Source organism: Lissotriton vulgaris, chromosome 7, assembly GCF_964263255.1.
Source record: "Lissotriton vulgaris chromosome 7, aLisVul1.2, whole genome shotgun sequence".
In the NCBI taxonomy this organism is placed as follows: domain Eukaryota; kingdom Metazoa; phylum Chordata; class Amphibia; order Caudata; family Salamandridae; genus Lissotriton; species Lissotriton vulgaris.
In genome coordinates, this window is record NC_141695.1 from 128,669,441 (window position 1) to 128,685,725 (window position 16,285).

The 16,285-nt window shown below is 42.5% G+C and overlaps 1 protein-coding gene across 1 annotated transcript in view; it reads left to right on the top strand.

Annotated features, from left to right (window-relative positions):
* The first annotated feature begins 2,188 nt into the window (after positions 1–2,188).
* The window catches only part of LOC147700983 (uncharacterized), a 151,510-nt gene continuing 137,413 nt past the window's right edge, over positions 2,189–16,285 (top strand). Inside the window, exon 1 of the mRNA XM_086929285.1 lies at positions 2,189–2,648. Coding sequence (XP_086785411.1) covers positions 2,189–2,648 — 460 coding nt within the window. The remainder of the gene's footprint in view (positions 2,649–16,285) is intronic.

A 16,285-nucleotide genomic window follows, 5' to 3' on the forward strand; every position in this document is an offset into this window, starting at 1 on the left:
CAAGATATCTACAAAGGAGATGGTGTACATTACATTTTAGACTGCATTGGTACATACATGTTGGTACTTAAATAAAAGAAAACAACAAAAAGAACAATTTTATTAATAAACCTACATTATTTGAAAAGTCTGTCATTCTTTTTTCCCCATGGTATGCTCCCTGGTGCGCTCCCCGGTGCGCCTACCGGGCGCTCCCCCCGCAAAAATCGAAACATTTTTTTTTTTAAATGTTGCCCCGCGGGGCCCTTTTATAGCCCCACATCAAACCTATGGGGTCAGGGGGGTCTACTCTGCCCCCTTATGGTAAATTTTTCCTTTGTTTTTGCCACCTCTTGTGTCTAGATCCTATCGAGACACAAGATGGTGGCCGCTCCAGACTGTTTAGAATGTTTACAGACACCCGAGAGCCAATCAGCTTTCCGCACGCAAGTTGCGTAGCGCGCCCGGTGCGCTACCTTGTGCATGTACTGGGGCGCGGCCATAGATATATATATTTTTTTTAACCTAAATTACTCAAAATCCTCTAGAGCACATTTCTTGAGACCTAGCAAAGGCACATCGGGCTACCAGTCCCTACAATTTTGCCAAGTTTGGTGGAAATCCATTCAGCCGTTCGGGCTAAAAGTGAGTTTGACCGCCCTATGGAAATTAACATGGGGAAAACACGTTTTGGGACCCCCCTTTTATATCGGCCCCCACTTCATGAATCCCCCCAAACTTTTAAGGAAGGACCGAAGCTCCGCGAGGCAAATTTGAGGAAATTTTCAGGCAGAATCGTCAACCGGTGCCAAAGTTATTCACAATAGAATTTTGAGATTTTGCATTGAAAAACATCCTAACTATAACTACCTACTGGCAACCGCCAGTAGCTAATATATATATATATAAATATATATATATATATATATATATATATATATATATATATACATATATATATAGTTGCCTACATTCTCCCCTGAGGCGGAAGCCGGGGGCTCTCTGCTCTCTCCTTGTTTATTGCCAAATTCACGACTTTGATCAGCGAAGTACGTGCATTTTAAAAATTGTATATATTTTAACTGCTCTATTTTTATTTGTACTCCCCTGCACTTCGGCGCGAGATTTGCGTCACACCGAAGCCGCCAATACCTCTTTCCTGCACGGCGCAGCCGATTTCAGGTGCTGACACCGTGACTTGACCCACCTCAGCCGCCATCTTGCTGGGAGGAAAGGGTTGCGGTCCAGTTGTTGGACGCCTCCCGCCCTCCCAGGATACTTAAGGGGCATAATACACAACTGCAGCGATATTTGCCTACATTCTCCCCTGAGGCGGAAGCCGGGGGCTCTCTGCTCTTTCCTTGTTTATTGCCAAATTCACGACTTTGATCACCGAAGTACGTGCATTTTAAAAATTGTATATATTTTAACTGCTCTATTTTAATTTGTACTCCCCTGCACTTTGGCGCGAGATTTGCGTCGCACCGAAGCCGCCAATACCTCTTTCCTGCACAGCGCAGCCGATTTCAGGCACTGACACCGTGACTTGACCCACCTCAGCCGCCATCTTGCTGGGAGGAAAGGGTTGCGGTCCAGTTTTTGGACGCCTCCCATCCTCCTCTAAACCCTCCTCTATACATGTATAAAAACACCAGGTCTCCCCGTCCGCGCAGCGGGCATGCCGGCGGCGCGCCAAAGGCAAGCCCGTCTGCGCCCGTCCGTGCCTGGACTGGGCCCAGGGCCGCCACCCCTGGTCCACTCGACCCAGCCATCCGTGTGCACTATTCTAACACCACTCTGCTCGAGATGCGCCCACCCGATAACTGTGACTGCCTAAAGCTTGACCCTTCATTCCTCCCCGGTCCTTCCATCCAGTCCTGCCCCCATTGTACGGCTTCTATCCCCCTTGCAATTAAAACAACCTCCATTGCCAACAAAAATATCGATAGCACTTACCAACGTCGGTTCTCTCGGTAAACATCGACAGGATATAGCAGACCTGATAGAGGGTAGGAAATTAGATATATTATTCATGACCGAGACATGGATGGACAACACATCTGACCCCGACCTAGTCATTGCAGTCCCAAGAGGTTTCACAATCTATAGACACGATAGACAGCGTAAAAAAGGGGGCGGACTAGCGATTATCGCCCGCAAATCACTTAACGTGAGGACCACTGCTATCCCTTCATCCTCTTGTGAAGCCATGCAATTCGCCATTAAGCTATTCCCTTCTAATAACTTCAGAGGGATTCTTGTATATAGACCACCAGGACCACGGTCAGACTTCCTTATGGATCTAAGCTCAATCCTGGAATCTCTGGCATTGGAAGATTTTCTAACAGTTTTGGGCGATTTTAACTTCCATTTAGACAAAGTAGAGTACAGGGATACCTTATCCCTTCTCTCGGACATGAAGACACTTGGTCTCCCCCTTCTGGTCAACTCCCCTACCCACGACGGCGGCCATACCCTGGATGGCATTTTCTCCAACCTGGAGGATATTCATATAAATCATATCCTCCCTCTCACATGGTCGGATTATTATGCCATTCTGGGTTCAATCAACATCTACGAAACACCTACCCCCAAAGTACTCATTACTTCCCGTCAACTGTTCAAAGCTTGGAATGACATAGACAGCTCTAGCCTAAAAATGCTGCTCGGTAATTCCAACCCCATTTTTTCCACCGACCCCAACACCGCTACCAAGCAATTCCATGATTGGCTGGGCACCACCGCTAATTCACTGGTTCCCATCAAACAGGTGACCAGAAATAGACTCGCCCCCTCTGCACCTTGGTTTACGGAAGAACTAAGAACCCAGAAACAACTTTGCAGAAACAAGGAGAGGCACTGGCGGAAGTCCTATAGCGAGGATAACAAAATCCGCTACAAGAAATTGCCTGAAGCTCAACTCCGATAAAACGGAGGTGGTTATCTTTGGCACTCTTTCGCCACCCTGGTCTGCAGCCTGGTGGCCATCGGCTTTCAGCACCCCACCTTGCCCCACCTCTAAGGTTAGAAACCTGGGAGTCACTTTTGATGACCAGCTCAATTTCATGGCACATGCAAATAAGGTTGCGGCCACTGCCCATTCCAAACTCAGAATGATAAGAAAAATCATCCCTTTTCTGCCAGATACGGCCGCCAAGACTTTGGTTACTTCTCTGGTTTTAACATCATTAGATTACTGCAATGGACTTTTTCTCAATGCACAAAACAGAGTCACTAAAAAGTTGCAGACAGTACAGAACGCGGCTGCACGCCTGCTCTCTAAAAAACCTAAATTCATGCCCATCTCAGATACCTTGCAGACCTACCATTGGCTGACCATCCAAAACAGGATAAAGTTCAAATCACTGTGCACAGTCTACAAAATACTGCAGGATCAAGGACCTCATTTCCTTAAAGATCAAGTAATACTTTATAACCCGGTCAGAAAACTCCGATCCACATCACTTAACCAATTAGTGGTTCCACGTAGTAGAACAGTCTCCTGGGGCGACCGCCGCTTCCTAGTCGCGGCTCCTAAAATCTGAAATACTCTGCCACTCCACATAAAAACAAGCCCCTCACTCCTACAGTTCCAGAAAAGCCTGAAGACGTGGCTATTTAACCAATAAAAACAGCATATGAGTCCGCATATACTTCAGCCTGGGGAGGGACATTACTGTAGTCTAGCGCCGAGACGCCCACGGGTAATTGTACGCGCTCTATAAATGTCAGTAAATAAATAAATAAATAAGGAGACGTTGGTCAAATATAAAGCCATGATCACTGAAGCCAAGAAGAAGTACTTTAGCGAACGGATAGAGCTAGCCAAAAATTCCTCTAAAGAACTTTATGACACCACCAAGCAGCTAGCAGGTTACTCCCCTGATCTGAACCCACCCCCCTCTCAATCTCTCTGTGATGCCCTGGCTACCTTCATCTTCACCAAGGTCAATGACATCTTCTCGGCTCTCTCGAATAATACCAATACCACCTCTAGGACACATACCCCGACACACCCTGAACCCAAGTATACCCTTTTCAAAGACATCACCAACGCTCAAATTGCGGAAATCATCACCACGATTAAAACAGGTTTTGCACTAGACCCTGCCCTTTTAAAATTCTCCCACCAATCATTGACGCTCTTATACCCGCCATTACTCAAATCTGCAGTACCATGTTTAGATCAGGAATCTATCCAGACGCCGTCAAAAAAACTCTCCTTAAACCATTACTAAAAAAGCCACATCTCGATAAGGATGAATTGAAAAATTACCGGCCAATAGCAAGCCTCCCATTCCTGGCAAAAGTCGCTGAAAAAGCTATGAATCTACAATTATCTGCTTTCATAGAGGAACACCATCTACTCGATAATACTCAATTTGGGTTCCGTCGGTTCCACGGTACCGAGACTGCACTGATGAAAGCGGCAGATGATATTAGATCCATCCGAGATCATAGCGGAACAGCAGTACTAATACTGCTAGACTTATCCGCAACTTTCGACACGATCGATCACTCGATCTTGGTCGACCGTGTCGAAAACATGGGCATTTAACATACAGCTAAAGAACTTCTGGCATCTTTTCTGTCTGAAAGAACTCAGGCTGTTACACTGGGATCTTTCCAATCGCCCGACCTGTCTCTGCCATGCGGGGTCCCACAAAGCTCATCCCTAAGTCCGACACTCTTTAATATCTATGTGTCGGACCTAGCTAACATCATTCGAGCACATGGGATGAGCCTTACCTCCTATGCGGATGACACACAGTTGGTCCTGGCCATCAAAAACAACGGTGATATGGTGGCAGAGAGCTTTAAAGAAGGTATGTTGGCAATTGGAGACTGGATGGCCTCCAATTGTTTAAAACTTAATTCCGAAAAGATGGAAGTCATCATATTCGGACAACTCACCCCTGGTTGGTCCTCTGTATGGTGGCCCACGGCCTTCGGAACCCCGCCAAATCCCGCCATCAAGGTGAGGAACCTGGGAGTGGTCTTTGACGACCATCTCAACTTTGTCTCGCATGCCAACCCAAATCGCATCCTCAGCCTTCCATAAACTACGTCTAATAAAGAAAATCATCCCCTTCCTCCCTGAAACTGCCGGGAAAACCTTGGTGACCTCTCTAGTGCTGTCCACTCTGGACTATTGTAACGCTCTTTTTGCAAATGCCCAGGTCAGGGTCATCAAAAAAATGCAAACCGTCCAAAACTCAACAGCAAGAATTTTGGCCAGAATTCACAAATATAAGTCTGCAACCGACACCATCAAAAACTTACATTGGCTTCCCATCAGAAGCAGGATTAAGTTTAAAACTCTTTGCATTGTATACAAGTCTCTGCATAATCAAGGACCCTTGTTTCTCAAAGAACAACTGATTCCCTATCGTCCATCCAGATCGCTTCGTTCTTCCAGTCTAAACGATCTAGTGGTTCCCCGCACCAAAACTGTTTCCTGGGGTGATCGGAGGTTCTTGGTCTCGGCACCGAAACTATGGAACACCTTACCCAAGTCAATCAAAACCAGCCCCTCACTTCTGTCCTTTCGCAAACAGCTAAAGACTTGGCTGTTTAACCAGTAACATTGGATCATACTCTTGCAGCAGGAGAATTACTCTCAGATATCTTAGTGCCAAGACGCCCACGGGCATTTGTTCGCGCTTAATCAAATGTAATAAAATAAATAAATAAATAAATATATATATATATATATATATATATATATATATATTCCTCAGACAAAGAACGGACCCAGCCGAGCTCCAGTGATGAAAGACTTTACTAGTCTATGAAAAGGTGTATGTGATTGTCACATGGATGATGTCATCAGTGATGTCATCAGTGATGTCATTTGAGATGTCATGAATGATGTAATATGTGACATCATCAGCAGTGGATTGTGGGTGCGCGAAATATAGTTAGTACAACTAACTATATAGGAGCAATTTCGATGGTTTTGTATGAGTGAAATGTCTAGCTAACTCTAACACCCCTAAAACGTATAGTTTTTTGAGTGAATTTTAAAGGTTTTTTAAATGCTAATTCCTAACTATATAAGGCCTGAAACCTATGTTTTTTTCAGTGAATATATATATATATATATATCAAGCAAAAGAGGTTACATGTAGATGCATCATGCTAACATAATATAGGTCCGATACTCCTTATGTATGGGAAATCTGTTTTTTATCCCTCAGAACGGCCCTTTTAGCATGATGTAGCTAACTAAAACAGCTCAATCTTTAAATATTCCTTCATCAATCTGCATTAAATCTTTGAGCTCCTGCTGAACTAACTGAGCCTTTACTGCAGCTGGGGATGGATCGGTCACAGAGGAAGTGAGTTTAGTTGCACAATAAGAGCAACATGCAGGTCCACATTGTACACAAAGGCAACACGTGAATATGATACAGGCTATACCTGCCAGCACTATCAGAATTTTCCATCCCCAAGTAGACAGCAAACCCCAGAACTAACCAGAGCGGGACCATGTACCAGTCTCTACATGTATTTCGGAAGCCAAACGATGTAGCTTCTGGATATCCAAATGAACGGAGGGGCAGAGTCAGGAATATAAACACAGCAAGAACTGCCAATCACACAGCGTGCTCCTCCTCGATCTGCCAATATAACGTATAAAACCATATGATTTTGAAGCGAGACGAGTCTGGTCGCTTGTAGCTCTACGGTTATATTAGTCAATATCCATGCAGTAGTGTTAATTACCCCTTCAACTACTCTGGACAAACACTGTACTTCTTTGCTGGTTATTATAGGCCCCCAAATGGGAAACACTCCTTATACAATGTTGGTAAAATGCTGCAGTGGAGTATCTGTCTGATCTATATCGGTAGTATATATCTCTCTTTTATTTCTCTTAACAGGAATACTTCGTTTATCCAAGCGGTGATCCTTGTGATAATTAGATGGGGCAATATAGACTGGAGGATAAAGGAAGGACAGGTAGCAACGTCCAGCCCAACCTTGTGGAAGCCAAGTATAGGAATTTTCTCAACAAACAAAATATACATTAGGAGGGGTTAACAATGGAGGGGTGCTAAAAGTACGCAACTGATAAGTGTAATTACATCGGCTTTCTCCTACTGATATGTGCCCTACACCCGGAACACAGAACGCAGAGGTACTATTTAGCATAGGCATTGGCATAGCACATAGTATTTGCAGTATCTTTTTTTCGTTTTATCAATGGACACTATGATGAAGAAAGAACGACCATACGAGTGATTGATGAAATTTTGACTCCCTACTCCCCTTCGCAAATCATGAAGAGGGACCAGACTGCTTGTCCCGTTTTAGATGGGATTGTATCAGATGCTGTAAAGTTCCAGATTCATGATCCCACAGAGGTTAATAATGTTCCCCAATGTGCTTCGTGTTTCTATGGGGGATGTGGTTAAGCAAAATATTTGCTCTGATGATTGGGATGTTAAAGTGGTTGAAGCTTTGTTTACTGATTTGAAATATTATGCTGCCTTCGATGTTGAAGATTTATATTTGGAGTCTGCAAATTATCTTGAGTTGTACTGTTACCAACATTTTGGCAATTATTTTCTGCATAAGACTGGCTCATTCAGAAGTAGGGTTAATTTCACGCAGTGGGAACACTGTCCCGCAGCACTGGAAGGCAGCTCCAAAACGTTTCTGAAAAAGTTTTCCTAGTTTACAGATTCTGACCAATCCAACCCTAATGCATTTTATTTTAAATCGACTGGAGAGTTATTTTCCAAGGTTAGACTTACCCACACCAAATTACTTTATTCAAAGTCCTTTATTGACCAGTTGGCTGTTGGGGGCTACGAACTGTGGAGAGATACTATTGATCTTAAATCTGTTTGGGGTTGTAAAAGTTGGCAAGTGCAAGGCACTGAGGCTTTGCATCATGCATGCCTCATCCCAAAACATATGTTGTTTCTGAATGATACTATTTCACAAACGACATGCTTTGGATTGGCTACGTCTAAAAAATTAAATGCTCCCTTTCCTGATTTGCGTGCATACCCCCATTGGAATAATTTTACCAGTACACCCCTGAGTGAAATGCAGGCACTGTTTAGTAATTCCTCTATTAATGTTTCCAGCATTAATTCAGAAGGCTGGTTGCGATGGCAAAAGTGTGCAGATTCCTGCCAGCACCGCTTTCTGGGTCTGACCTCTGGCTGTACGGTGGTTAGAGTTGATCCCCGTTTTCAAACTCACCATTCGGTCACCACCTATTTTGTTGGCAAGTTGTGCCAGAGTTGGCTCAGACATTCATCCTTAGCGTCTGTCAAGTCGCATTTGTCCAAACTCACATAAATGATTTTGTTAAGGGCACTGAGGGTGGCAGATCGAAAAGATGGATATATGCTGCTCACAATGAAGTTTGGAAACTATCTCAGATTGAAGCTGCTAGAGCTATGGATCAAGCTAATTTAAAAAAAGTGCTAGCTGTGGTAGACAATAGCATTAAAACCCTTTATTCCCGAGTTTACACTTTAGATAATATTGTGTCATCTGTGGTTGATATTGTACAAGAAGATGTTGCAATGTTGTATCATGGACAATATTAATTGCGTTCTGTCAAGCTGTGTGCCTGGACTTGCCAAACACTTAAAAATGTTCGCGTTCCATGGAATCACATGAACACGAGCTTGTTATTTCTGCCTTTTAATTTGACTTTGAAACAACAATTTATGTCAATGAAAGATGCCACGTTTTTTCTGTTGCATATTGAAAAATTAGATTCATTGCCATTGCCTTTTTCTGTAGCAGAGACAATTTTTGCTGTTTGGCTTATCCACAGGTTAATACCCTTACCTTTTTCCGTTTTCAAGTTCGAGAATTGCATGAAACACTATGCTATGGGCAGGTTTGAGCCCCTGTGTGGAGCATTCCTTCATGAAGTTTGGAACCTCCCATTCACTTACAGATGTTTGAGGGATGATAATGAAGGGTTTTTGAATAGCGAAGATTGTGTCTCTACACCCGATTATTCATTAACATGCAGAAATCTTCAGTAGCACAGCTCTTGTAATATGCTTGCACCAAATTTAGCATGGGTTATGAAAGGCACCCCAGTCCTGGCTATTAAACCCACATTCACACTGCTTGCTAAAGGTAGTTATTTATTATTAACCACTTGGATGCTATGCTTCTGCTGGAACTTCAATGTAATTTCCATTGAAATCAATGGAAACTCCATGACGAGTTACCCTTGTCATTAGCGGCGAAGAGGTTAAATAATAAAGAATGCTGTGGGTTGCACACCGGTATTGCTTACATTGTTACAGTTTCCCAGCGTGTTACTTGTTGTAAGAATGTGTTGTTCCCTCCTCCAAATGGCAGGCTTGATGCTTCCATCTGGCCCTCGATTCCGACCTTGAAATCAGAGTTCAACAAGATGAGCAGAATCAGAGCTCTTTTATCTGAGAAGGAAGTTCCCCTTACATCTGCGCGTGAGACATTTGTCCTTCGTGTTGCAAATACTCGTACAGAAGTAAATGCTTTATTAAACACGGACCAGCCCTTGCAGTTCGGTGCTTGGATCCACACAATCTTGAATGCCTCGTCGACTACTGGCTTGGCTCATTTTTTTAAAGTAGGATGCTCTGGCCTTGTTACCTCATTTCAGACTATATTCGGTGTGATCTCTGCATTTTTATATTCAATTTTTTCGAGCATCTTTGGAGGTTACCCCTTGATCCTGGCTTTGGGCGCCGGCATTCTGCTTTTATTTTGTTTATTGCAAAATGGATGCACAGTATGTGCCCCTCGCCGTTCAGTCCCGGCTGCTCCAACTGCGTGACCAGATGCAAGAATACTATGGAGCGTTGCCTTTGGCGAATCTGTGTGTAGCATATGGTTTACCCTTCGAGTTCTCTTTCTTCTATCCTTTTACAATGGCAGTTTGATGAGTACGGCAATAAAAAGTTGACACTGGCAGTGTCAAAGACGTCTTATTACTATCTTGTGTAATTTACAATTTACATGTATTGGAGTCGGACTTTTTGAAAAAATTGGTTTGACGTTTAATGTATACTCTTAAGGGAGGGTGGGGCATATGTGTTAAAGATCAAACAGTTTAAAATAATTGACACATTGGGTGATCGTTGGTGCATTTTCTGCAGTATGGGAGTTATATTTCAGACGAGTAATGAGGTGTAAGCTTCGTGTAACGTCATTGGTTAATGGAAGGGGAGGAGTGCGTAGAGTTTCAGTTTAAAGATGAGGACGCTAGAAGTTAAATTCAACGCTGGACTATGAAAATGAAAGTCCGTAATGACATAACAAAAGGTAGGTAGGGCAGTAGTATTTGAAAGCTTGTGATACAGGGGTGAACAAATGGGAAACTGGTCATTTAATTGTGGTATAATGAGTTTGTATGAAAAAGTGGCATAACAACGTTTGGGAACTTCGAAGGGAACCTGGTTTAAGCACGTTATTATGGATAGCGGGAAAACTTCAATTAAAAAGTCAGGGTTACGTAAATGAGTAATTTGTTGAAATGTGAAATGCAGTTGGAACATCTAATTTAATAGTCATGTTTTTTAAAACTTTTAGTGAATACCAGAAGAAGGGCTATAAGTTAAGCCCAAAATGTATTGAAGAATAATCCCTAAGAATATGAATATTGTATAAGGCATGCAACAGGAAAAGGCTTGAGGCACATCTGCCATTTTAGAAGCTAATCATACAATTGTTTACCGTGTAACTTGATGAATCAAGATGAATAATTTCTAGTACCTGGAATAAACAGATCAAATACTCGGTCAACTTGGTGTATTTGTGATACATTGTTGTCCTTCAGCAGCGTGTCCGAGGTTGGAGTGTGCAATCGCTTCACTTTTCTTTTCAAGTTTTCATACACATGGCCCCAGTACAGGCCACGGTCGGGCTGCACTCAATTACCTAATTATGGTTGAATCATTGAAGGTAATTTACAACGGAGTGCACTTGTTCAAATCTTTGCTGCATGATTTATCTAAGTCACAGGTACACATTACAGCAATAACCCTACTGGAGCACGACAATTCCAGGCATGCAATAAATCATTATGTTACTTCCCATGTTGTAATACTATGATATTGTATGCCTTTCCTCTTTTCTTTCAGATACTCACTTTGAGGGGCCGTAAGTAACCCAAACTCACTACACTCACAGCACACTTTAGGAAGCGTGCCGATATATTCACTTTCAGTGGGTACTCCAAATTTTACAACAAGGGTTGCACCTACACAAATTGTGTGAGTGTCTCCTGGGGCACAGCGGTGTGCTAAGATTCTGCTGACAAAAGTTCTTCAAAATTATTCAGTAAACTCTCTAAGGGTATGTCTTCAAAGTATTTTAATCATACTTCTTTTTCATTTCCATTTGATCTTTTTTAATTCCTTAAATAACGTTATTTTCTAGTGATCAAAAACAACATTGGTAATCATCATTCCATGGTTTTCAACATAATATTCCATTCCATTCTAATGCATTTCGGCAACTAGGTGCCTTCATCAGGGAAATCTGCAGGAAAATAAAACAAAATGAACATACTAATATTCTACCTCTAGACTTCATGATACATAATATGTAGTCTCAAAATAACTGATATGATGTTATCTACAAAAATGTTTATTATATATGTACTCTGCTTAGTGAATCCATGGCATAATGTCCATGCTTATAAACAATAAGTGGTTTAGAATAAACTAGAACAAACGATAAAATAATACAATTAAATCCATATAAGTGGGATTAATGAAAGGATAATAACAGGAATATAGGTAGTGTTTAACACGCTAAGCGGAATAAATGCGTGTCTAAATTGTGATGCTCGCAGGCCAATATGAGAAATCAAACCATTATGTAGTAAAAGCGTGTGACGCTATATACACAGTTTGTATTCAAACGTTTCATTGCTATCGGGTTCATATAAAATACCAAAAAATCCATAATGATACTTGCAGGCTAATACGAGGATTCAAACCGTTATGTCGTGAAAGTTTATAACTACATATGCTGCTAGTATTATAGCATTCACTGTCTACAGACTCATGTTTGGTAAAAAAATAACCTTTGCTACACCAACTGTATCAACTAACGGTTCGCAATCAATCATAAGGTAATCAACAATGGCTTGTTATTACAAAGTATCCTTCCTGTAGAAGGTCCTGAAAAACAAATTTAGCGTGCGCGCTTCACATTACGGATGAACAACATGTTCTAACGCTTACCGCATTTGGATGAAAAATCGGCAACATGAACAGGGAAATCGAGTGGACCGGCAAGGGTTCCTTACTCATAAACTCTTAGCGTGTGATGTAGAATTGGGGGTGGATTATAACGGACTGGCATAAGCATTCTAGTTAAAGGGGAAGTGTCATCAGAACGAACTGTGTTTGTTTACACGATTCAGAAAAGGGGGTGGTGATGAACAGAGTGTCTGAATTAAGCAGACCACTCTTACCGGGCCGAAGACGGCTGAAGACGGCTGAAGACGGCTGAAGACGGCTGAAATACCAGAAACCGGTCCCCGGTAGCTTGTCTCCTTTCTGGTGAAGAATTGGCTTGGTAGTTTAGTCTGCCCTGTTCCCATGATGCACTGGGTCAGGGACAGACTGATTTGCATATAGCCAGGTTCTAAGCTGGGATGGTGCAGTGAGATAAATAACGGTGATGGATCAAGCCCTGATCTTTGGACTGGGTAAGAGTGGTCTGCTTAATTCAGACACTCTGTTCATCACCATCCCCTTTTCTGAATCGTTTTTGGCCACTATAGGTGTGGCAGGGTATACTCAGACATGAGTCCCTTTCTCACTGCACCATCAGGATTCAAGCAAGCCGGGCCGAAGACGGCTGAAATGCCAGAAACCGGTCCCCGGTAGCTTGTCTCCTTTCTGGTGAAGAATTGGCTTGGTAGTTTAGTCTGGCCTGTTCCCATGATGCACTGGGCCAGGGACAGGCTGATTTGCATATAGCCAGGTTCTGAGCTGGGATGGTGCAGTGAGATAAATAACGGTGATGGATCAAGCCCTGATCTTTGGACTGGGTAAGAGTGGTCTGCTTAATTCAGACACTCTGTTCATCACCACCCCCTTTTCTGAATCGTTTTTGGCCACTATAGGTGTGGCAGGGTATACTCAGACATGAGTCCCTTTCTCACTGCACCATCAGGATTCAAGCAAGCCCGGTCGAAGACGGCTGAAATGCCAGAAACCGGTCCGAGGTAGCTTGTCTCCTTTCTGGTGAAGAATTGGCTTGGTAGTTTAGTCTGCCCTGTTCCCATGATGCACTGGGCCAGGGACAGACTGATTTGCATATAGCCAGGTTCTGAGCTGGGATGGTGCAGTGAGATAAATAACGGTGATGGATCAAGCCCTGATCTTTGGACTGGGTAAGAGTGGTCTGCTTAATTCAGACACTCTGTTCATCACCACCCCCTTTTCTGAATCGTTTTTGGCCACTATAGGTGTGGCAGGGTATACTCAGACATGAGTCCCTTTCTCACTGCACCATCAGGATTCAAGTAAGCCGGGCCGAAGACGGCTGAAATGCCAGAAACCGGTCCCCGGTAGCTTGTCTCCTTTCTGGTGAAGAATTGGCTTGGTAGTTTAGTCTGCCTTGTTCCCATGATGCACTGGGCCAGGGACAGACTGATTTGCATATAGCCAGGTTCTGAGCTGGGATGGTGCAGTGAGATAAATAACGGTGATGGATCAATCCCTGATCTTTGGACTGGGTAAGAGTGGTCGGCTTGATTCAGACACTCTGTTCATCACCTCCCCCTTTTCTGAATCGTGTTTGTTTACACAGCAAATAAAGTTCTTGGGATTTGAAAAAACTGCTTCAATGATGTTCTAAAAAGCCAAAATTAAGTGTGATTAAAGAATGACAGTTCTATAAAACCAATCTTCAGTGTAAACCTATACTAATATAAACAGCATAAAGATAACACTGGTGAAATTGCTGGTAAATGAATGTAGACAATATGACATATTTTTCCTAATACTCCAATTTTTAGCCACTCAAACCATGGTCCTGAAGAAAGGCTCACGAATGTCGTAGAAGGCTGAAAATAGTTGACCGACACATTAAAGGGATATTAAAGCACAGTCATTAACCCCTACTGTATCCTGCATACGTTTTTAACTATATCCTAAGACCCTCAAATTAAAAATACATTCATGAGGGTAGCTCTTAGAGACATTTATGTATATTTAATCACATTTCACATAGCACTTCACGTCATTCAAAATACCTGCTCCGCTGTAAATAAGGCATTAAAGCACAGCTGGATTGCATTCGGCAATTCAGCAAGGATCCCTATGATGAAGGATGCCACCAACTAGCCAGGTGGGTGAGGGGGTCTTTTAAAACAACTAACAGTTCTTAGTGCTCCTGTGTAAAGGTGTATAGGTAATTATCAAGGATCATACCTATCTACGGATACGTCCACGTTGTTTATTGTGTTTTTCTTCTTTTACTCATACAAATATTTTCTAATATTATTAGCTGGTGCGCAGTCTTTTGTTGGTGTTTCAATTGTTTTACTTTGTGGTATGTTGCACAAATACTTTACACATTGCTTCTTAAGTTGAGCCTGCCTTCTTTATGCCAAGCTACCAGATGGTGAGCACAGGTTAATTTTAATTGTCCATCTGACTTACCCTGCCTAGGATTTATAATTTTATCCAGAGAACAAAGTATATTTCTTTGTCCCCCAGTTCGATTGACTGCCCATTGAATTTAAAAACTACCTCCAATCAGGCAGTCATTTGTAATACATTGGCAAGAACCGCTGTCATAGTGGTTCTTATCAATGCATTCTTTTGTTTAAAACAGGGCTGCATCAACTTTATACAGCCTTGGACCAAACAGTTTTATTTTTTTATGTTTGATAAAAGTGTGTGGAGGAACATAAAGCCTCATCTCTGACTGCCCTTACTCCGTCTGGCCTTTGGGGAGGCGTTTTCTCTGGCAGTGATGGAGTAGTCACCACCGAAGCCAAACCTATGTTTCTCCTGCATGAAAATCTGAAGGGGACCATTAGCTTGTCGTTAGAGGTACTCCATCACCATTGAGGCTACCTATACCCCAAGAAAAAAAATCAGACACTGAATTTGTTATTGATATGGCACTTGCTGGATTTTTTCTGGTCTACTTCCTTAACATCGGATTTTACATTACTTTGTTTTGTGTACTGTTCTCTGTTGATACCATCTCATCAGTCAGTAGCTATATGAAAAATGGAACATATTAGAGGTACTTGTGCTGTGGCATGTAAATGTAAATGTAAATTGATACTTGTATAGCGCACTACTCACCCGCAAGGGTCTCAAGGCACTTGTACGAATACCGCTGTGGAACCCATCCTGGCTTTTCCCTGTGAGGCATCCACTCCTGGGCACCCCCAAGGTGGAGGCCAGGCATCCTTAGCATTGTGGGGGCCGTTGTGGAGATTAAGCAAGCTATTGCCCAGAGTTGCACTCCATGATTGGAATAGGCACCGAGGCAAGATTTATCAGGTCCCTGGAATTTTGAGCCCAAGACCCGCCGAGGCGGGGAATAGAACCCTGGTCCCGGGCTAGATCTCTGCATCAGGGTCTGCCGCTCTAATCATTGAGCCAAACTTCTCCACTGGCATGGTATGGTTCACAGTATCAAAATAACCCTTCCACTCTGTTCTTTTCTACAGTTGCTAATTTGAGCACTGGTTTACATTCTCTTGTCACTAGACAAGCAGATAAAGGTGCTCAATGTCACCTCAAATAAATTTGCATGCTTTTATTTTTGACACTCAGATTTAACACATTATCACTGAAGGATGTAGAACTCTAGCTGACATCTGTTAGATGGATAAAAGTAAGTTAACCAGGAAATACTGTTTGCATTGCTGGTGATCTAAGAAGCTTGGTCCAAGTCTGTCTCAATAGATAAGTCTTGGGTTGCTACTTTATGATAACAAGAAAGTGGCACACAATTACAAAAAACAGCTGTAAACATGTATTTTTTAATGGATCACTGAAATATTATTTACAAATATGTGTGTGCCTATTTTTGTATAGGGCTATTACCTATCCGTATAAACACTCTGTGCTGTACAGCTTACATGGTATGATGGCAGCTTGTACTAGAGCAAGCCTTTCAGATGTCAGAAAGGCGTATCAAAGGGTATTTTTATGACTGATCTTTTGAATGGCACAATTTCCTGGTTGGCAGAATATAAATGTATCCCAATGCATTATAAAACATGCATCATCCAGAGAGGCTTCCTAAAGCAAGAGTGCTGAAAGAGTAGTATCATTGCTTCAAAGCT